Here is a 24,042-nt window from a genome sequence, read left to right as displayed (position 1 = left end):
GGGGCTCTAAACAAATATGCACACAAGTCTAAAAAAATCATACGAACTTGCTCGCACGATCGAATCGCCAAAATAACACCTAGAAGTACGAATTGAGCACCAATTCAATTGAAATTTTTAAGAAAACTTCTAAGATTCTATTTTTACAACCGGACGTCCGAATCACGTCAAACCAACTCCGTCTCTCACAAAATTTCACAGACAAGTCATAAATATAGTATTGGACCTACACCGGATTCCGAAACCAAAATACGAACCCGATATCCAAAAAGTCAATCATTTCAAATTCATTAAGCCTTTAACTTTTAAATTTCTACAAAGCCCGATAACTCGGGCAAGGGAATTTTGAAATCAATTTTGGACATACGCCCAAGTCCCAAATAACTCCATTTGCTCTAAACGTCGATCGAAGTCAACTCAAATAGATTTTAAAGCTAGAATTTCCTATTTTTATCAGTTTTTAACATAAAAGCTTTCCGGAGATACGTCCGGACTACACACGCAAATCGAGAAGGGATAAAGATGAGATTTTAAGGCTTCGAAGCGCAAAATTAGGTTAAAAAATATAAGATTACCTATCGGGTCATCACATGTGCTTATTTGAGCTTCATGTTCTTCTCTATGACTTATTTAGGAGAGACTTCTATATTGTTTTAATCATTAATGTTAGGAAAGTCTGAGAAATATATGGACATAAGGTTGTTAATTGATTTATGAAACTTAATAATTATTACTATGTCTTACAGTGAAATTTGTTACTTGTAAATGTTTCAATAGATAAATTAAGTTAGCTGAACTTGGTAAATGGTAATCAATCTTTAGCATATGTTTTAAGTTAGCTGAACTTGGTAAAATATCTTAGAAGGCATTTCTATGTTTTGTAATGTTGATGACAAATTTAAGTATTAATATAAGTATCTCCTATTCTGTCCTAAAAAAAAAAATGGATCCAAGTTAATTAATAGAGAAAAAACATAAGTTTTAACAGCCTTAATTACCAACAATTAAGATGGAGACTATGCATCAATTGATAGAGAAAGAAATCCGTTAATTGTCCGTATCGTAATGGCAAAATTAGCTCCAGTACTTGGGGCCGTATTCCTCCACTTCCTTCGTGGAGAAAAATAGATCATGCACAGTATATATATGCTTGCTTTGCTCACCAAATATGCTTGTTTCTCAATTGATCTTTATTTAGTTACTTCATTTTTTCAAAACAAAACAAAGTTCTTAAATCCGATCGATAAAAGTTCATAGTTCTATACACACTTCTCCTTATACACCCACCTTTATTTTCTTTCCCCTTTTTGTAATACCTCTTGGGTGAATATAAAAAATAATGATTTGTTTAGTGGTTATTGATATTCTGTGTTCTCTAAGAAGTTTGAATTAGAGTACATAAAAATGAAATTTTCCGGCCAAATTTCGATTTTTTCGATCAAATTTTCTGGTGATAGTCCACGTTGAAGGTGATGAGAGATCTTTAAGTTTTATTATAAGAGAGCAAGAAGGTTGTTGGAGGAATAAAAAGAGAAGAGATGGGAAAAGAGAGGATTTATTCAGTAGACCACGGTGGAGGAATTTGTTGAAGGTGATGAGAGATCTTAAGTTTTAATTGGTTACAATTTTAAAGAAAATATTCGAACACTATGCCTAGCCAATAGCCATTAGAGATCAGTCAAAGTTGAATCGGGCCAAATTATTTTTTCAATCACGGTATTAGACTTCTCATATGAGATAAAAGCTTTGATTTTGGAAGCTGATTTTCTTTTAGATTTTTGAAGGCGAGCAGAGATGTTCTGGAACTGTTGGGAGAATTTAGATCTCTAGTACTAGTAGGTGGATTTACATTGTATTTTAAAGCATTCAGTCTCTCAAGTGTAGAGGAACATTTTTGTGTGTGTGAAGTAAGCTGGAAAGAAAAGAAAGAATTAGACGAAGAATTTTGGAAAAATGACACTGTATAACCGCTCTCAAAATTATAGCAAAAAGAATATTTCTTTTATGTTATATATAAAAATTATACAAATTTTATATATTTTTTCGGCTACTGAATATAAATAATTTCTGGCACGGGTTAGAAGGGATAATACCCAAAAAAAAAAAAAAATTTAAAGAAAGTAAACGACGATCATATGAAAAGGAAGAATTGATCAGGATTGCATACCCACAGGGGATGGGTTAGAGGTGAGGGATAAAGAGATTTTTTTTGGTCCACAAAGATGCATATTTCATATATTAGTGAACATTACAAGGAGCAAGATTTGGTACAGTGGTACAAAAAGGATGGAGTTCACTGGTACCAATTTGTACTAAATTGCCATAGTTACTACAACAAGATTTTACAACATATTTAAACAAAATGAGGGGTGCTGCATGGTAGCGGTTGTTGTGCGCTTGTGGAACGTACCCCGTTGGTCTTCGGTCAACGCGTGCAATACAAAAATAGGTGGTTCCAAAAATTCAGTAGTGTTGGCATTTTGAGGTAGGGTTTCCCCTGCTTTGCAGTTTGTCTGCGACTTGATTTTGCTCCCTGTAAATGCGTGTCACCCAAGGACTACTCAGCTGTTGTAGGAGATACCTGCATTCATTAGTCAAGGATGAATAGTGTGAATTCTGGGAGTAGAGTAAAGAAATTATCTCAGTTGAATCCACATTGATCTCCAGTGGTGTGAAATTATATTGTAGAGCAAGTCGTAACCCTTCCTGTAGGCCAGTCACTTCCATATAATTTGGGTTTCCCATTGACCTTGTACCCGTATACCCTATCAACCATTTAACTGTTGAGTCTCTGATTACTCCTCCAAGTCCTCATTTTTGATGTGTTACTACAAGCTTCGTCACAATTTAGTTTAAAGTAATCATTATTAGGGAGGTTCAATGTGACGTGCATGTGTGAAATTTGTGGACAGGTGGTGGGATTGTTGAGACCTAGGCAATAATATTTAGTGGCTTGGCTAATGATATGCTCAAGATTGGGGGGTTTATATTTTCCTTCAAACACAGTACGGTTCCTAGTTTTTCATAGGTGCCATAGAGCATAAGGAATTAAAATGTGGGGAGGAATTTGAGTAATGTTGGAATTTGTTTTTAAAACGAATTGTGAGAATTTATGAGAGGTGTTATCATGAAACCTATGTAAGTTGGCATCTAGTAAGTTAATGCTTAATTGGTGCCAAAGTATTTGTGTGTTGTGGCATTGGAAAAAAATGTGGCTTATGATTTCTTCATGGAAGTGACAGATTGGGCAATTTGCATTTTGTGAGATGTGGATATTGTGCAGATAGCTGGATGTGGGTAGGCGATGGTGGCTCATGAGCCATATGACCTTTTTTAGTTTTTGGGGTAACTGGAGGTTCCATATCCACTGGAATGAGTTGATTGGTAAATGATAATGTAATTTTTTATAAAGAGATTTGACCATGAAGATTCCCTTTGGGGTTAGACCTCAATATATGTGGTCAAAGGAATTTGTGTTTGTGAGAGTAGGGATACAGTAATTTGCAGTTAGATCGTTTAGGTGAGTTGGGAGATCAAAGAGTATTTTAGGGATAATTATTGAATTCTCCGCAATATATAGGGATAATGTGGAAGCTTGCTCATTATAGGGTAGGAGTCCTTCAATAACTTCCTTGAAGATCAAATTAGTGTCTAACCAAGAATCAATCCAAAAATTTATGTGCTGCACATTAGTAGTATGCCATTTAATGCCAAGTCGACATGAAGCCCAACCTTGTTTTATAGCTTTCCAATTGGAGGATGTATTTGCAGTAGTAATAGTTCGTAAATACTTTGATAGGAGTATTCTAGTCCATTGTGATGAAGGCGATTGGAACAATTGCCAAGGAGGGCTCCCAATAATGCTTTATTTTTGTGTGTGAGGTTAGAGATTCCCAATTCACCACTTTCTTTAGGTAATTGGATAGTTTCCCATTTAATAAGGTGTAACTTTCGTTTTTGGGGTGTGGTGTCCCAGAGAAAATTTCGTTGATATTTTTCTAGCTTGTTAATAATATTAGTGGGTTTTTTATTGGTTGCATTACATGGTTTGGCAAACAGTTTAGAGTAGCTTTAATCAAAGTAGTTCGTCCTGCCATTATTAGAAAATTTATTTTTCACTCTGCTAATTTATTTTTATAATTATCTAGTAGGAATTGAAAATTGCATTTAGTAGATTTTTTTAGTAAATATAGGGTAACCTAGATATTTGCCTAAAGTTGACCCCTCAGTCATATGGAAAGAAGTGGTCACACTTTCTCTATCTTCTTTGGATGTATTTTTTGTGAATTTTTTTTTTTGATTTGGTGTAATTTATAGTTAAACCCGACACTTTATTAAACTGACTTAGGGTGTCAATTATTGAGTTGATGCTCTTATTAGTAATTTTTGATGTTAAAGTAATATCATCAGCGAAGAGTAGATGAGAGATTGGTGGACCTTGATTAGATAATTTGATAGAGTGCCACTTAAGGTAATCTACTTCAACATGTATTTCCGTAAGAGCATTTTCATACATAATATGAAGATGTCAGGTGATAGGGGGTCTCCTTGACGAATACCTCTTGAAGGAGAGAAGAAAGGGGTGGGTTGGCCATTAATTAAAATGAAGATTGAAGAAGTAGTTATACAAGACATTATCAGTTTAATAAGCCTTGGTGGGAAGTTGAAGTAGTGTAGAGTGTCATGTATAAATTACCATTCAAGTTTGTCAAATGCTTTTTCTAGGTCCAATTTGAGTAGAAAAGAAGCCTGAGCACCTTTTTTTCTCCTGAAATTGTGCATAATCTCTTATACTATGATGGCATTATCAGTGGCTCTTCTATGAGGGTAAAAAGGTTGATTGTTCCGGGCTACTAAGAGTGACTAATCATAGTTTAATTCGTTGGACTATGATTTTGGTAATTAATTTGTAAAGGGTGTTACAAAGACTAATTGGTTTATATTGGGTAATTAGTATAGGTTGTTTTGTTTTAGGTATGAGACATAAGTAAGTTTTATTAATTTGTGATGGAATTTGCTATGTGATAAACACCTCCTCATAAAAAGATTTGACTGAGGATTCCACTTGGGGCCAGTAATTCTGAAAAAGTATGGATGTAATTCGTCTGGTCCTGATGCCTTAAAAGGTTGGAAAGACTTAAGTGCATTAGTGATTTCTATGTGTGTGATTGGGTAGTCCAATTTTGAGTAATCACTGGTGTTGATGGAAGGGTGTGTGTATGAGTAGTAGTGAATAAGGTGTGATGATAGTCTTCTATAGAAGCATTTATCTCCTTTTGATCTAATATCTAATTACCTACTGAGTCTTTAAGGACAGTAATACGGTTACGTCTAGGTATTTGTAAAGTAGTTAAATGAAAAAAATTTGTGTTGACATCACCATGTTGTAGCCAATTTATCCTTGATTTTAATTTCTAAAATTCTTCTTTTTGTTGTAAAATATCATTATGTAAGCACGTGATTTTTGCCCTATATGAGAATTACACCCAATTTTTTTTTTTTTTAAAAAATAATAAAATGATTTTCCTTGGTGCGCAATTTTGTGGTATTTTTGTGTAATTATTTGTATGTTTGTATGTGCATGTTTATTTGTTAAATTAATAAAAATATAAAAAAAATATCGCATTTTGCATGTAGGATTTAATCCTACAATTGTTAGTAATTAAGTTTATTTTACAAAAAAATAAAATTACAAAAATAGGCATCGTTTGCATTTTTAGCATTTAATGTCCAAATATACAATTTTATGCTTAATTACTACTTAATTATGCGTTAATTGTTATTGGGAGTTAATTTGTGCTTTTATAACTTAATTTAGTTCTTAATAATAATTTAAGTATTTTTATAATTTAGTTCTAGAAAAATAAAAGAAGAAAAAGAGCAAAATATAAAGAAAAATCGGATTGGGCCATTTCTTCAAATTTCAACCCCAAGCCCAAATAATTGTCCAATCTTCCCCATGACCCGGTCCATTTCAAACCGGGTCGACCCGGTCCATAACCCCATAACCCAACATCCCTATTATCTTACATTTCAAAAAAAAAAAAAATGAAAAACCCTAAAAAACTAACCTTAACTACCCGCCCCCCCCTTTCTCTTTCTCTCTTTCTTCTTCTTCCTCAAGCTCCCCTCCCATGGTTTCCCCCCTTTCCATGGCTTCCCTTTCCCCCTCACCCTCATGCCACACACACACGTCAACACATACACACACATACACAACGGGAAAAGCACACACGCAGCGGCTGCTCTTCTTCGTTCTTCGCTCCAAACGACTATCGTCGTCATGCCACTGCTGCTTCGTTTTCTTCCAGCTGCTGCCACTATCGTTGTTGCGTTCCAGCTTCTTCTGCCTTCTACTACGTCCAGCCATGGACGAGCTTCGACGTCGACCATGTCGTCGTCCATTGCTGTCCGCGCCGTGCTGCTGCTCGCTGCTTCGGGCTGCTGCTGCTTCACGTCATCTCCTCCGTCGTGCTGCCGCCATGGTTGTCGCTGCTACTGCTTCAACTTTCTTCTGCTGCTGCTCGCGTTTCATGGCCAGTTGCGGGCTGCTTCATCTTCTCTTCGTCTTCGTCGTCATTTGTTCGAAGCTTTGGTTCGTAGAAACAGTCCATAAACATTTCGTCGTTGATTCATCTCCGGTTAGTTGTTCTAAGTTTTATTTTTGTTCATATTTTTGTTTAATATTTTCCGGATCCAAAATCGTTAAATGATTCAATTCTTGTTTTGTTCGTTGTTCATCGTTGAATTAATTTTTAGTTTGTTCATGTGTTTTGAATGAATTAATTTTCAGATTTCAAATAGAAAGTTAATTAGTGATTTTTCATGTTTATTTCATGTTTGTTTTATTGTTTAGGTAAGAATTTGTTAGTTTAATGTTTGTTAGACTCAAATTGAAATTTAATTAATTGTTTCTTCAATTTGTTTCATGTGTTTATGTATTTTTAGAAATTGTTAATATTGTTAAGTTCAAGCTTAAGTTCATAATTGTTTCTTCGTCGATCTTGTTATTTGTCTAAAAGAATTTAGTTGTGTTAAGGGAAATATATTGATTTAATCGTTTGAATCCATCATGTTTGTTGTTTAAAATATTTTCATTCATGTTCATACTTTGTTTGGTTGATCTTGAATCCGAAATTTGTATAGTTTGATTTCTTGTTTATCACTTATGATTATTTCTTGAATTTGTCTCATAATCTTGTTTAAGTTTAATATAGGAATTGTTTGTTGTGATGTTGTTAGAGTTGATTTTAAGTTCAATATTATTGAATTTGGAAATCTAAATATACTTGTTTGATTGTTGTTGTTGAATCTGAAAATAGGATTGTTTGTTGCTAAAAAATATTGTTCAATCAAATTTTAGTTGTTCTTTGTTGTTCAATTTGTGTTCATGTGATTTGTTGTTGAAGTGTTGAAGAAATCATGTTCATGTGATTTGTTGTTTAAATTTGTGTAGAAATTGGTCATATTGGCTATAATTTGGTTGAGTGTGATTAATTGATTTGTTATAGCTGATGGGGTAGTTTGGTAATTTGCAGTACGTTGAGGGGTAGTTTGGTAATTTCAGTAAGGTCGGAGGGGTAGTTTAGGAATTGTATATTTTGTAATTGTTTATATGAAGCATGTGGGACAAAATGTAATGGGGTGGGTTGTGATATAGTTGTTTAATATAAAGGGGGACAAGACAAAATTTAGTGGGGAGGAATCTTGTATTTATTTATGTTAGGCATGGGGGACAAAAAATAATGGGGTGGTGTGATATATTTATTTAATGTAATGGGGATAAGTGAGAAGATAATGGGTTTGGTAGAGAAAATGAATTGATTTTAATTGATTAAAGGGTTGAGAGTATATATAGGAAGTCTTGAACACAAGACAGAGAGATACGAGAGAATACAGAAGAGAAAGAACGAATCTGAACAGAAAGCAAATAAGAGAGAAAAAAAAAGGCTGAACATTTAAGAGAGAGAAAATTCCGAAAAATATTTAAACTTTAAAAAAAAAAACTAAAAAAAAAATCTTTTGCTTTCTTTCATTGTTTGAAATCAGAATTAATTGTTTTTCATCAAAGCTTGAAGCTTTTGTTTTGAGATTAATACTCCACCGGTTTGCAAACTCTGTTCCTGGGTTGTTACTGCTATTGGACTTTTGTTGCTGTGCTGTATTGTTATTACTGCGTGGCTGACTTTCTTCTTCTTATATTGGCAATACCAGGTACACAACTGTAATTTTGGCATTTTGTAAGCTGAAATGAAGAACGGAATGTTAAATTTTTAATTTAGTTTTAATTTTTTTTGTATTGTATTTAGATTATTCATGTATTATTATTCTGTCAATCACTGTCATTTGGCATAATTAGACATGTTATAGCGATATATTAAATAACGCCTTAACCGGATTATTAGGAAATATATTCAAGACGGATTACTAATTAAAACTGTTTAATAATCAAAATAGAAGAAATAACGTAAAAAATGGCGTTATTGAATCAGTTTGGCAAAAATTGATTAATTCCTTATTCATAAGGTTTTTTGTCAACATTAAGTTAATCGGAATCATGTAGTTAATTTTAGTTAAAACATGAATTAGTTTGCGAATAAAGTATTAGGACATGATGTGAATTAAAACAAAGTTAGTTAAGTTTAAATTGTTTAACTTCTAGAAATATGGTTTAGTAATCAAGTTTTTTTTTAATTTTCAGTATTTGTAAATAATTAATTTCAATAAGCTTAAGTCATACTAACAATATGTTTTAATCCAACTATGGGATAATTAGTTTTTTTTTTACTTTTTGGGAAATTCCATGTTGTTCGTAATTATCATTTTAGTAATATTACTTTCCATTAATATTTGTTTTGAATTAGTAATTAATATGTTATTTTTAAGTATGTAGAGATTGACTTCATAATTATGGACAAACTTAGTAATAATAAAGATGTAGTCATTAAAGGGTATTCATAAAATAAGGGAGGATCTCGCTAACAAATAAATAAATATAAATAATACAAAAAATTGCAGTCCTCCAATCTTATTTATTTATTTTTTTTATATAAGAAATTACCTAGATTTCAAGATGGGCGATTTAGTAAAATTCACGGTCTTACCTAATAATATCATAACGCGTAGTATTTTGGCGCATATTTAATAAGGTTATTTTCTTGAATACGGGTGTACATTTATGTAACCCAAATCACGATCTTGACGAAGTCAAAATGCGTCAACAAATCACGCGTGCACTGGTTGTGGCGTGGCTCGAGATGCGTTTTCACGACGTTGCAATTTTGTATAAAATAAATAATGATAAAAGCGGTTTTTAAAAGTTAAATTTGCACATAAGTTTATAATACGTATTATATCAGATAGTCAAGCCAAATATAACAGTTGAGCGACCGTGCTAGAACCACGGAACTCGGGAATGCCTAACACCTTCTCCCGGGTTAACAGAATTCCTTATCCGGATTTCTGGTTCGCGGACTGTAATACAGAGTCATTCTTTTCCTCGATTCGGGATTAAAATTGGTGACTTGAGATACCTTAAATCTCCCAAGTGGCGACTCTGAAATAAATAAATAAATCCCGTTTCGATCGTCCTTTAATTGGAAAAACTCCCTTGTACCCTAGCGGGGGCGGAAAAAGGAGGTGTGACACATTAAATTGAGTAATTAGGTCCTTTTCTAGGGTTGGTAGAAATTGACTAGTTGTGTATTTGGTGAAATCTGGATCCTTGTAATTAGGGGTGGGCATTCGGTCGGTTCGATTCGGTTTGAAGAAATTCGGTTCGGTTATTCGGTTTTGTAAAAGTAGTAACCGAAACCGAACTGAAATAAGTTCGGTTCAGTTCGGTTATTCTAGTTTCGGTTCGGTTATTTCGGTTCAGTTTTCGGTTTGAACATTATCATATTGGACTCCTTCTATGTAATAATACGACCGACGAATTTGTTGATTTTTCCCAAAACTTCGAAATTGTTGGAAATATTGTGTTTATAGAAAAAAAATAGACTAAACTTTGCCCACTTTATGGATCATAAAATTCAAACATAGTGTAAATTACAACTCTGTGTGAAATTCTCCTGGACTTACTTAATTGGGTTGAGTCTTTGATAGATTGGACCTAATAGTATTAATTTATTACCTATGGGCTTAGCCTATGTATAACTTAAAGAACATATATGTTAATAATTCGGTTTTTCGGTTAACTGAACTAAAAAACTTAATAACCGAAAACCGAACCGAAAAACCGAAATTTTAATTTTTTTAACCGAAATCGACCGAACAAACCGAATAACCGAAACCGAAATAAAAAAAAATCGGTTCGGTCGGTTTATTCGGTTTCAACCGAAATATGCCCACTCATACTTGTAATCGTGCTAGTAGAATTTTTTTCTTTTGAAGTATGTTATCAAAGGTGGTTAAATTCCAATCCTAGATATGATTGGTAAAATCTTTTATAGCTTGTAGGGTAGATTTATTAGGAGTGTTTTGGGCAATTATGGAAGGGAATTGTGGATGAGTTGTCCAAATTGTTTCAAAATGGAATATTTTGTCATGAGGAGTTTTATGTTTTTTTGATTAAGTAACAATGGGCTATGGTCTGAGTATGTTCTTGGCAAGTGGTGTACTGAAACTTCAGGGTAGTTTTTTAGTCATTCATAGTTTGCTAAGCATCTATCTAATCGTTTTAAAATACGATTTGATAGTTTTCGATTATTAGATCATGTATAATGACTATCCGTATACCCTAGGTCTAATAAATTACAATAATTAAGGCATTAAACAATATGATCAGTACGTCTATTATTGATCTGTAATCCACCAAATTTTTCATTAGAATTAATTATTTTATTTAAAATCACCTCCTATTAACCAAGGTAATCTAATTTGATCATGTAAAGTACGTAAACTTTCCCATAGAACATTACGTGCATGAAAATAATTTTTTGCATAAATATTTCATAATAAACAAGCTTTAGGGTTAGGATGTACCTGGACTATGGAGTGTATTTCCTGGCTTGTGGCAGCCACTTGATCAAGCTTGATTTCGTCCTCCCTCCAAAGTAAGGCTATTCCTCCTAAGATATCTTCAGCGGGTGATTGAGCCAAATGTGAGAACCCAAAGTCAGACTTGAGATGTTCATGATCTTGCATGTGAGTTTCCAGTAAAGCCACTAGAGATGGTTTGTGGTAGTTGAGCATGAAACGAAAATTTCTTTTGAATTTCGGTGACTGAGCTATTCTACAGTTCCATATGACAAACTGCATGGATTGATTATTGAGTTGACTTGGTGGAGTATCCCTCTCCATTGTTGACGATATGTTCATCAGTGCTGGGATTAGCACTATTGCAAACTTTCCCATCTCTGGGTTTCTTATTGGACGTATGTTTAGTGAAACACTTTGTGGCTCGAGTGGACAAGTTATTATCACTTTTCTTTCGTACTGTTCTTTGAAGATGTATGTTTTGTTTCCATTGAGATAACTCAGGATTGGAAGAGTTTCTCGTATCTCTGCCATAGTTGCTGCTACTTCCAGTTGAGCTATTTCGTCTAGTTCGTTGGAAAATGGAACGGGTAGGTGAAGCGGACTTGTTGGAGGGGTGAGTGTGGTATGGAGATACTTGTATATGGAGTGGTATTATGGGTGTTATTGATGAACGGGGTTGAATCCAGGGAACAAATGTTTGGGGTGGTTGTTGTGGTGGATAGAATGGAAGTTCCAAGGTGTTCACTGGTGGTGATGGTGGTACTAGCATGGAGAGAGGAGTTGGAATTGGTGTTGTCATTTGTTGTTGTGGATGAAGGACTGAGGGGGGGTGCATGACCCATAGAAATTGATTGTAAAAGGGTTACTCCCATAAGCATCCCCTTTGTGACTATATGAGCAACGTCTGTCGGATTTTGTATCATCACTATGACATCTTGATTGTCTATTTCATGGTGAAGGTCAATGCATTGTCCTACATGTTCATCTCTAGCCATGACTGGGGGTAAGTTTGAGTGGGTGGATATTGTGCTATGTATATGGGTGTGGGCTGTGAGGTTTGGTCGTGTGGTGGTTGCATTATGATTGTGTTGAGGAAAATGGGGTGTTGGAGGAGATTAGTATTGGTCAAGGAGAGGGTTCTCCTGTGTTGAAGATTGTAGTTTGATCGGTTCATTTAGTAGTGGATGATGTGTTCAGGAGGGATTATCTGTAGTTGTATGGGTAATAGTAGTAAATAATGAAGGTGCAGAGTGTATTGGATTATGAGAGGTTAATTTGGATGGCTGATTTGATGTAGGTAATGAAGATGTAGTCTCACGTGAAGGGCTTACTGGTTTTGGGGTTGCTTGTGTTGGGTATTGGGCTGTGCCAGTCATTGGCTTTGTTAATTGGGCGGGGAGTGTAGATGTTGGGCCTTGTGTGTGAGAATGAATTTGGGTTCTGAGATTAGGATTATTTGCCATAATGTAGACCTGTAATTGAGTACCTATAGTTAAGGGTGAGTTGGATTTGCATGTGCCATTGGTGGCCGTGTTTTTAGGATGGTGTGCCACGTGTAATTGGCTCGTGCTAGGTGTAATGGAGGTAGAAGATGAGTCAGTTGTGATGTTTGATGATTGGTTGTCATTGTAGTGGACGGGTTGTGGGCTAAGTGTGAGGTTGTTGGTCATATGGGCTGGGTTATCTGGGCCTGTGGTGATGCCCGTTTGGTCCATAGTTTCTGAATTGTTTAGGAAATGTAAAGTTGTTTCATTAAAATTTTTTGGGTGATATGATGAGGCCTTATGGATTATTTTGTTAATTAAAAAATTGTTAATGGGCACGTGATTACATGCGTGTGTAAGATTAAGGTTAGGAGATATACCTGTGGATCCCGCACTGCCAGTGTTGAACTCGTTGAGTCAGACTTTGCTTGTTGTGGGTGATTTTGCTCTAGATCGGTTCTTCGATAAGAAAATAACTGTTTGTCATTTGTTGGTATTATGATTGGATTGTTTGTGTTGTTCTTGGTTGTTGGTGTGAGTGAGGTTTGAATTTGAAAGTTTACTTGGTATTGGGGTGTGCATAGTGTTAGAGATGGATGGTATGAGAGTTGTTGGAGATGGACGAAATTTTTTTATGTGGCCAAGTCGACCACAAAGTGTACAGAGCATATTGAGGCCCTCATAAACTATTTGTTCCATGTGAGTACCAATATACACATGTATTTTGAGAGACATTTCTAAGGGAACTTCTATACATATTCTTGCATATCGGCCTCTTGTAGTTCGTGCATGTATCAATTTTAAGTAGGGAACCAATTTTCTCTCCTACGTATTGAAGTATTTCAAAGTCATAGAACTCCGTAGGTAGTTCAGGTAATTTTAGCCAAATGGCTGTGTACGTGAGTTGCGTGTTGGAAGCTATGAATTTAGGTTCCCATTTTTGGATGGAGAGAAAGTGATTGAGTATAAACCAAGGTCCATTGTGGAGAGCAGTGAGCATATTTTCTTCTCTTTGGAACTTGACTAGGAAGAAATCACATCCTAAGTCGATTAATGGAAGTTCCTTTGTGGGTTTCCATAGAGCAGTTAGTTTAGTTCGTAGTGTTTGGTGCCCTTTCCTGCCATATACTTTGACGATGACGGAGAATTTCCATGGCAGGTATAAGCATGATTTATCGGCTGATGTGAGTGGTATGAAGGTGTCCCTTTGGAGATCGTTTGTTGTTTCGTCGGTTAAGTCAATATGGGAGTGTGTTTGATTGCATGTATTGGTGTAGTTTGTGAATTGGTTGTTGTTGAGCAAGGTTTGTGCAAATGTGAGTGGTTGTTGTTTAACAATGTGTTGGTCGTTTGATGGAGTTGGAGGTGGATCAAGGTGCATTGAACTTATGTACGGTGGTTCCGGTGCCGGGGGAGGGGGGAGGGGGGGGGGTTGGTTTAGATATTCATTTGCTAGAGAGACTTTTTTCTCTATTGAAAATGTTAGCTTTAATTACTCTATAAAAAATTCGAGGGGATAAATAGATGAGTCACAGGTTAAAATACAAGTTATTGAATAAATGGGACGGATTAATGAGTAGTAGATTTTTTTTATCTATATATGCTGACATGAACAATCGTTAATTTTAAGGGGTAGAAGTGGTCTACTTTACTAACGGCAAAGATAGTTTTGATATAAAAAAATAACAAAGGGCAAAAGTGATCTATTTTCTATAGTTGAAGGGTAGTTTCGGCTCTTTTCTATTTCTTACGACTTGTTTTGGAACTTTTAAGAGAGAGTTCAAGTAACTCTTTAAAAAAATTACAAAGGTAAGTTCATTGGGTCAATTCGTGGCTAAATCTAGTTAGATATCACACCCAAAATAGTTGAGACTAACACTATTATGGATTGAATCACTATGATTTCATTCAAAAGCTTCAAGAACACCCCATAAAGTTAATTAGGATTTGAAGTTTAAAAGGTAATCTTTCACCCTACTTTTAGATATTGTTTTAATTAAAATTATGAATAATATTAGCAACTTGAAAACACTACAAGGGTAAGATTTAACACAAGACTTAGAAAACTAAAATCTTGAATTAGGGTAAGGCAAAGTTTAATTGAAAGGAATAAATTTCTTGGGGATTAATAGGTTGTTTGGCCAAGCTTCTTTTTGGCTAAAAGTGCTTGCCAAAAGCACTTTTGACCAAAAATTGAGATATTTGGCCAAACTTTTGGAAGGAAAAAAGTGCTTTTGAAGAGAAGCAAAAACATTTTTGGAGAAGCAGAAAAAAGTAGTTTCTCTCCAAAAGCACTTTTTTGAGAAGCACTTTTGAGAAAAATACACTCAGAAGCAGTTTTTTAAAGCTTGGCCAAACACTAATTGTTGTTCAGAAGTGTTTTTCAAACTAATTAGCCAAACACAAACTACTTCTCACCAAAAATACTTTTGAGAAAATCACTTTTGAGAAAAAAACATTTCTCAAAATAAGCTGATTTTTGCAGCTTGGTCAAACGGGCTATTGGACGGATTGTAGCTGCGTTACTTAATGTAGGTTGAGGTTCTCGAATGTTATTGGCACGCATAGAGGCTAGCTTAGTTGGAAATGAAGGATTTTGAGGTAAGGTGAGGCACACTCTCCTAAGATAGGATACTATGTGTTTAATAAATTACTTTAGTATAGAATTTAAATTTTAACTTACCCCATAACTTCTGCAACCACAATATAGACGACCCAAATTTTTTTGGCGTGCAAGATAATCTTAATTAGTAGAGCTTCTTCTTCACAATAACCGGAGGGTGCGGAATGTGCTATTGGCTAAGATATAAGGAAAATAATAGAAATCTGAAAAATTAAGAATTGTAGAAGAAGGAAGGCGAAGATTTGGCTCTATTAAATAACGGGGATGGAGAAAATATTGGGAATTTTAGAGAAGAGAACATTGGGGAAAGGGAATTCCAATTTTGGGCATTTTTAGAAAAAGATTTCTCTGGGGCTATTTTAAAATTAGATTTAATCAGTCTAATATATCATTAACCGATATATTATTAGCTCAATCCTACTAGAGAGTTGTTCACCTATGAAACAATATTTCGGGTTTCAGACCAGCCTTGTTATATGGGGTTGAATATTGGTCACTTAAAAATTTTTATATTCAGAAGATGAAAGTAGCAGAGATGAGGATGATGACATGAATGTCCGGGCACACTACGCTGGATAAGATTAAGAATGAAGATATTCGGGAGAAGGTGAGCGTGGCTCCCATAGACGACAAGATGCAGAAAGCGAGACTTAGATGGTTCGGACATGTGCGGAGGAGAAGCCAAGATGTCCCAGTGAGGAGGTGTGGGTGGTTGGTTTTGGTGGGTTGAGAAGAGGTAGAGAGTGACCTAAGAAGTATTGGAGTGAGGTGATCAAACATGACATGATGCGACTTTAGATTTTCGAGGACATAACTCTTGATTGGAAGGTGTGAAGGTCGAACATTAGAGTTGAAGGTTAGGAGGGGATCAAACGTTTTTCTTCTTTGCAACCGAGGGGTGAGGCTAGTGTGCTAGGGTTTTGTCTTGGACTGCTAGTGGTTTATATTGTTTCCACACTATTTTTTCGTTTTTTCATAGTACTGCGGCTTTATTACTGGTTGATGTTATTGTTTTTCCATCGATTTTTTGTTTTTTACAATGCTAATATTATTTTTCTAATTTTGTTGCTGTCACAAATTCTACTGTTTATTTTCATCTTCTTAAGCTGAGGGTCTCTCAAAAATAGTCTCTTTATCCCTCCGGAATAGGGGTAAGGTATGCGTACCCTCTATCCTCTCTAAACTCCACTTATGAAGTTTTAATTAGTTATCGTTGTTGTTGTTGTTCCTCGGGGAAAAGAAAAAGCAGAAAAAAAAAGCTGAGTCGGCCCTTATAATTAAAGCCTCCCTTGAAAAAGAGTGTGGTGTTATTTCTTTGAATAAGCCAAAACACGTGGAAAGAAAATACCGGCAAGAAGGTAAATAGTGTTTCGGTGGCTATTTTTGTCTCGAGGGACCCAAAGCATTATTGGACTCTTAACTTTCTTGTTTTATTTCTTCAATTGAATACTTGGCTTCTTTCCTTGTCAAATAATTAGCTCGTGCAAGGATCATTTCCACATATCATCCAGTGACACCGGCTCAGAGTTTGCATTGTAATGGAACTAGTGAACCATATAAAACAATTTAAATACGTAATGCGACTTTCTTAATTAATAGTACTAGCTTTGAAACAAAATTGAGAGGCCACCTTTCTTTAGGGGCGCGGAGGGAAAATCATATAATAGCAAGTCAGTTATTATTTTTATTAGAAAATTAATTACAATTACATGGAATTACCTTATAAATGATTTGGTTGTATAAATATCTTGCATACTCTCGAAACGATACAAGCGATGTGTGATATCATACAATTAACAAAAGTGAGAAGATAAACAGATAAAGAGGAGTTCTTGAAATGCATCCACAAACACAAACCTAATTATACTATTGGGATTCCATATATTCTTGATGCCTATTCACATAAGGGCGAATATAGGCCTTTTAATAAAAGACAAATGTAACTTATCTTGATACTGTTCTTCTGTTTTTTTCAATATCTATCTTTCTGTGCTAACCATATGGTGTTATGTAATTAAGTGATAATTACATTAGGGAACTGTCAAACCACATTAGGACATGGTTGTACAGACAAGTGACCAACAATTAGGAATGTGAGTTTACGAGAGTGTTTGGCTAAGCTTATAAGTTGCTCAAAGTGGTTTATAAACATTTTTGGCTTATTTACGCGTTTGGTAAACACCCAAAGTACTCATAAGTCAAGTGCTTATAAGCTAAAATCAGCCATAAGTCATAAGCTCGTCACCCCCAACTTATGACTTTTCAGCTTATAAGTACTTTTAGTTTGACCAACACTTTTACTAGTTTATCCTTAATAATATTTTTTAATTCACAAAACACTTTTCCCAAAATAAATTTCTTGACTTTCTCTTCATTCCATATTCATTGTTAATTCTTTTCTTTACAAAGAAATATGTAATTTATGATATTTTGAAAAAAAATTCAAGGGTATTTTAGTCATTTTAACAAAAGATTAGCTTATCAACTCTTTTTAATCAAACACATCAACTGCTTATTATCAGTTTCAACACTTCTATCCTTATGCGTAAATGCTTATTTTAAAAATCAATTTCAGCAGTTCAAACTTATCAGCTATTTTCAATAAGCTAATCCAAACGGACTCTAACATAAGGCATCTCCATTTTAAACACATTTCTGGATACAATTAGGCAGTGAACTCATAAACAAGCAGAGAGCCAAAAATAATGAGAAGAGAGTGAAAGCTGAAAAATAATGAAGTTGTTAGTAACCCACGTAAGGGATTTCACCCGCTAATACTAGCTGTGGTAGATTCACTAACCCACCTATCATTCACAGAATTTGGTGAAAGATGTAATGTAGATTTCATCAGTTGTACATCATCTTCTGATTCATCTACATTGTCAATGACATTAATCTCTTCTTTCTTCTGGCTTTCAAACTCGCCCCTCCGAATCGCCTTTAGAATTTCCAACACTTGATCCATTGTTGGCCTCATCTCCTTCTCAAGTTGCAGACATTGAAAAGCTAGGTCTGCAACTGAAGTAGTCATTCTCCTAACTTCAGCATCGGACTCGTAACCAAGAGACGGATCAATCAACTCCTCAAATGCACATTTCAAAATCTTGTTTAATGCAAAGTTAGCCAAACTAATTTCATCCTTATGTCTTCTTATATCCACAGCAGGCAGTGATGATATCAGCTCAACAAGGACAACCCCGAAGCTATACACATCGCTTTTATTAGTTAACTGATAGCATGCATGATATTCTGGATCGACATATCCAGGCGTCCCCTGAGGAGCAGTCGAGATATGAGTTACATCATGTGGAGAAAGTCTTGACAGCCCAAAATCCGCAACTTTGACACCAAAATTGTTGTCAAGGAGAATGTTAGTAGTCTTAACATCACGGTGTATTATGTCAGAAGCGTGGAGATAAGCTAAAGCGCTGGCAGTTTCTATGGCAATTTTCATGCGGATAGGCCATATAAGGCTACTCCCGTTCTTTGCTTTTTCTCCGTGGAGGTGATCAGCAATTGTTCCATTTGGAATGTATTCATAAACGAGGAGGAGTTCACGACTATGCCTTGATGTGCAGCCATAAAGCATAACAAGATTCTGGTGCCTTAGGCGAGTAAGAATTTCAACTTCATTCTTGAATTGCACCATCCTCTTGGAACTTTGCTCGTACAGGCGTTTCACTGCAACTTCCCTCCCATCACGAAGTTTACCTGATAAAAGAACTACATTATTAGCTTACTGAAATATGTTACCAACTCATAGCATTGATACAATAATGCAAAAACTCAGTGGCTTGAATTATAATGGCTTATTACCATGGTATACAGTTCCAAAACCTCCGTCTCCAAGTTCTTTGGAGGAATCGAAATTATTGGTGGCTTCTTCAAGTGTAGAGTAGGAGAAGACAGGAACTCCAAAGTACTTGCTGCAACCTTCAAGATCTTGACTCGAGGAATCAGAATATGTATTTCTTGTGAAGAAGTAAGAACAACCACCCTTTCCTTTCTTGAAACGCCAGATAAAAATACTAAGGCAAATTGAAAGGATCAAGCCAATTACTGCAGATAAGACTGAAGCAAACAACAGAGGAAACTAATCAAATTTTGTTTGAAAAATGACTACAGAACAGTGGAACACAGCTGAAGAAGACAATATGGGAGCAAATTGAGTAAATCTGGTAATATGAAAAGGATTTGCAGTTATAGATAGTTACCTATAACTAGAATTCGCTTTGACTTTCTTCTTGCTGCAATCAAATCAAATTAACAAAAAGGTTAGATAAATGTTCCACGAGGAGGAGGGACTGAGAGTTAATTATGACTAACTTATGCTGCAATATAAATCCATAACAAGATCAAGAGAGGACTTCTAAAACAATCTGCAGCACAAATAGAGTGGTGAGATTATAAACTTGGTAATGGACTAGTAAAATCCAGCAGGATTCTTCTGAAAAATGTGTCCCGAGAAGTAGCAGAGCTACGATTTTCACTAAGGAGTGTCAAAATTTAAAGAAGAAAATACGCGAAGAAGTCAAGGGATTCAACACATAGTAGTATATATACACTTTAAAAAAATTACCTATCTAAACAGTGCATTTTTTCGGCAAAGTGGTATCCGTTGACACCCCTTGGAGTTATGTAGCTCCATCACCGGTCCCAAGTAACACATTGAAACAAGCAGAACATTTGGAAATACTTATGGCTCACAAGCTATGCAATTAAAATGACAAACTGAAACTGACAGTGTAAATTGCAAAGATTAGGCCAAGAATTCCAACAAAAACTGATGATACATAGGAGAGCACCCAGTTTCATGAAAGCAGTCCATTTTTAGATCTCCAAAAACGAGAAGCGATCATTCAAAGTAGAATTAGAGAAAGCTCACAGTATTGTATGACAAGCATATTGGGCCCATAACAAGAACATCTAAAATATATATTGCAGTGTAAGGAAGAGCAGTTAAGTATACAATTACTTTGGCAGAAAAATTTACCTTTGGGATTTTGGGAACACAGAAAATTGTTGTTGCTGTCAGCTAAACATCGACCTCCTTGATAGTAACATTTACTACAATCATCAGAGAGGCTCCACTGAATTGTAAAATTCGCGGTTAAGAGATCAAACAAGCTACTATTTTGAGTTAACTGTTGTGACCTCCATTTGATTGGCAATTGAATCAGTGAACAGTTATTAGGAATATCTCCCTCTGGTGCATCCGAGTAGCCTTCCCTCCATGTTGTCGGATACTTGTAGTAAATGCTGAAGCCACTACAATTAGTATAATGCTTATAGTCACGAAAATAGTAATCATTCGTGCTTCTATCGATGTCTAGACTGTTGTTGCATTTGAACAAGGTAATATTACGTTCATTGGTTCTAAACGAGATGGAAGGGGAACTTGGAAAAGATAGATCTTTATCGAAAGAATTGCAACTGTTTCTTGCCAATAAATCATTAAACCTAAGGTCTAAAACTCTATAACTATTCTTATACGACCGTTGTTGCAGAGCAGTGTAAACATTTCCTCCCAAAGGAATTGTTGGATTTGGTTTAGCATCACAATCTATGATATACAATCCACAAGCGGGTTGTGAGGATGCAGAAAAAGGAAACCTCACATTTCCAAGGATCCCACAATTAAATTCCTCGGGGCAGCTATCTCGGGATTGATTCTGAGCTTGATTTGAATGAAAGATGAGAAACTGATAGAAAATCAAGAAAACTGACAAATAATCTAAAGCTAACATTCTCGAATCTCGTATTAATTATAGTTTGACATAACATATGGAACAATCTAAACAAGGAAAGAATCAGAAAGAAAATAATATTTTGTTGCATTTAAGTATACTTTCTCTTGTTGTTCTTTTCCTGCACCACATGTTTTATTCCTATCCCTTAAACACGTTAGTTGACTTAGAATATTGGCTCTGAGCCTCTGACCACTTGAGGAAACAATCAAAAGGTGGGCTGAAAAAAGTGGGATCTGACTTACCAAAATGGAGGACTTTGCCCACTATTATGTCCATTTGACTAGCCATATAAGACTTTTCAAACTAAGTCATTTTCTTCAATTTCACCAATATAAACAGGTCATTAGCAACGACATTTCAAGAGAACATGTGCTTAGTTTGAAATGTTAAGGAAAAAAAAACTGGCTTTGCATCTTCTTTTCTTGTAATTATATTGATCCAACGTGAAGGGAGTCTTGGAGCATGTATTGGGAAAAATTAAGTTTACATATTGAAGTAATTGAAAGATGACGTGTCATGACATAGAGGCTGGTCAAAGGATAATGGTTAGTAAAGAGGCACGAGTTGCAACAGATACGAGCAGATGCACATGAAGAGGCACGAGCGGTTATTCAGAAGACTCAACGCTCGTACCTATTTAATCCAAAAATTAAGGAGAATGAATCTGACGGCACAAGAGAGTACAGATACAATATTTAATAAGCATTAAATACTAAAAACGTTAGGGAATCTATATTGAATCCCAATGATTATGTAACGTAGCATTTAATGCCTTTAATTGTCTATAATGGCCTTATTATGACAAAGGCATAACGTATAATTTGGAGATAACTATAAAAGGAAGAGAATGTATCATTTATAAACACACGAAATACTATCTGAATACATTGATTTACTTTGTTTTCTTCTGATTATCATATTTTTGGCAAAATCACGTTCCTTTATTCATTCTTTGATTATCAGTAACCCGAGTTCTTCTAAATTAAGGCTTTAACCGAAATTTTACTTTTTGGTTAAACAAATTGGTTCCGTTACCGGGAATCTGATAATCTATTCTTTCTTAGCCTAACCTTTTTTGTTGCATCAGCTTTGTCGAACATCAATGGCAACACCCAAGGAAACCAAGGAAACCAACAACTCCAAGAGAATCCACAGGATGACCACATCCCAATCCCTTCTCCACAAAGCTCCCCTCGACGATCTCGAGAGGGCACTCCTGATGGATCTCATGCAAATGAAAATGCTCAATTTGAAAATGTTGAAGCTATTGATGAAGCTTTGCAAAAGCTAATCGCTCAACAAGTCAACAAAGCTCTTGAGGCTTTTGTTAATCAATTACCTGCCGCACCACCCACACCTACTCCAAATAACAACACTTTGGAGAACCCTCGTTCTGGGCTTGCTAATTCAGGCAGTAGTGGAACCCCCACTGAATCACGAGAAGGAGAACCAGGTAACTTAGTTAATTCTGATTTACAAAATTTAGTACTAACATTACAGAAACAACTCAAGGAGCAAAGTGACCGCATAGAGCAAATTCCTGGGGTGCCGCCCGTAATTAAAGGGATAGATATGGATAAATATTCACAACAACCTGGAAGCCAAGTGCTGCTCCTCTCCCAATTCCAAAGAAATTCAAAATACCCGATATCCCAAAATACGATGGAACAACTGATCCACGAGACCACGTGACTGCATTCATAACAGGCGTAAAAGGCAACGACTTGACCAAACAGGAAATTGAATAAGTATTGGTCAAAAAATTCGGTGAAACACTCACTAAGGGAGCATTAACATGATATTCTCTTTTACCCGAAAATTCCATAAATTCTTTTGCTGAGCTTGCAGATTCTTTCATCAAAGCACACTCGGGGGCTCAAAAAGTCGAAAAAAGAATGGAAGATAATTTCAAAATCAAGCAAGGGGACTCAAAATTGCTTAGAGAGTTCGTGGACAGGTTCCAACGTGAAAGAATGACGTTACCGCGTGTACCTGACAATTGGGCAGCTATAGCCTTCACAAGTAATTTGAATGAAAAAAGCTCTGAAGCCACGAGACGATTCAAGGAAAGTCTTCGTGAATTCCCAGCAACAACGTAGAATGACGTTTATAACAGGTACAACACGAAGCTAAGGATAGAAGAGGATATTATGTCACGATCTCAAAAAGAAGAAAATGCGAGTTCGAGATGGGCGAAAACCGAAAAAAGGTCTGGTAAAAACAGGTACGAACCATATATGGGTCCAGTAGGAATAGATTCACCGTCAAAATAGGACAATCCGAGGTATGATCATAGGTCGAGGAATAGAGAGTCGGGCTCGTCATCAAGATTTGGGAAAGATCGAAACGAGCGAGAGTCACGGGATGATGATAGAAACTTGAAAGCAAGGTTTGGCGGTTATAATTTTAATGTAAGCACTTTCGAGCTCGTAGTTGTTTTAAAAAGCATGTGTGATAAGGTACGGTGTCCAAAAGAAATGAGATCAAACCCAAACAGGCGCAACCCTGATCACTAGTGCGAATTTCACAATGATCACGAGCATAAAACGACAGACTGTAGGTTGCTGCAAGGTGAAGTTGATCATCATTAAAGCAAGGGTATCTCACTGAATTATTCAGTGAGAGAGGTAAGCAATCATATATGAAGAATAGGTAGGAGCCTCCAAAACTACCTTCTCCCAAAAGGACCGTTAATGTGATAAGTGGAGGTAAAGATATCAATGGTATAACGTACACAACAGCCAATAAAGTCTCCAAAGTCACAATTACCCACGGGAAGCGGGTGCGGTATGTCTTAGAGGAAGAAAGCATTACATTTGATAATGCAGACACGGATGGCGTATTATCCCCACATAACGATGCACTGGTAATATCTTTATTTGTACATGATACTAATGTGAAACGAGTTTTGATTGATCCAGGTAGTTCCGTGAACATTATTTTGCTAAGAGTACTACGTGAGATGCAAGCCGAAAATAAATTAATACCAAAGGCACATACTTTGTATGGATTTGACAATTCCAGCGTAGTGACGAAATGGGAGGTAATACTTACAACATTCGCAGAAGGAGTTGTCAAAGATACAAAATTTCAGGTGGTAGATATGGAGATGGCTTACAATATGATCCTTGGGAGACCATGGATCCACAAGATGGATGCCGTTCTGTCAACCTTGCACCAAGTTATTAAATTTCCATCAATATGT

At 35.7% G+C, this 24,042-nt stretch overlaps 1 protein-coding gene across 2 annotated transcripts; it reads right to left on the bottom strand.

Annotated features, from left to right (window-relative positions):
• Positions 1–2,224: 2,224 nt before the first annotated feature.
• LOC104219036 (LEAF RUST 10 DISEASE-RESISTANCE LOCUS RECEPTOR-LIKE PROTEIN KINASE-like 1.1) lies at positions 2,225–20,934 on the bottom strand. 2 transcript variants are annotated; one of them, XM_070171902.1, is made up of 6 exons: positions 20,081–20,934; positions 19,302–19,334; positions 18,904–19,158; positions 17,892–18,798; positions 10,984–11,078; positions 2,225–2,581 (listed from the first exon to the last, which is right to left on the bottom strand). In XM_070171902.1, exons 1-5 carry the CDS (start codon positions 20,832–20,834, stop codon positions 11,027–11,029), a joined length of 2,001 nt encoding a protein of 666 aa, XP_070028003.1. In that variant the 5' UTR covers positions 20,835–20,934; the 3' UTR covers positions 2,225–2,581; positions 10,984–11,026. The 2 variants fall into 2 exon arrangements, with proteins under 2 accessions (XP_070028003.1, XP_009767974.1); XM_009769672.2 differs by lacking the exons at positions 2,225–2,581; positions 10,984–11,078 and having other exon boundaries at positions 17,706–18,798; positions 20,081–20,933.
• Between the last annotated feature and the right edge of the window lie 3,108 nt (positions 20,935–24,042).

This window comes from Nicotiana sylvestris, chromosome 4, assembly GCF_000393655.2.
Source record: "Nicotiana sylvestris chromosome 4, ASM39365v2, whole genome shotgun sequence".
NCBI lineage: Eukaryota > Viridiplantae > Streptophyta > Magnoliopsida > Solanales > Solanaceae > Nicotiana > Nicotiana sylvestris.
This window is presented reverse-complemented; position numbering and strand designations above follow the sequence as displayed.

Excerpts from the sequence above, each read along its gene's own strand:
- LOC104219036 (XM_070171902.1), bottom strand. The coding sequence starts at position 20,834 with ATGTTAGCTTTAGATTATTTGTCAGTTTTCTTGATTTTCTATCAGTTT. Across the intron at positions 18,799-18,903 it reads TTTTGGAACTGTATACCATG|GTAAACTTCGTGATGGGAGG; the intron begins GTAATAAGCCAT and ends TTCTTTTATCAG. Across the intron at positions 11,079-17,891 it reads CCAAATTCTGTGAATGATAG|ATATCTTAGGAGGAATAGCC; the intron begins GTGGGTTAGTGA and ends CACCCGCTGAAG.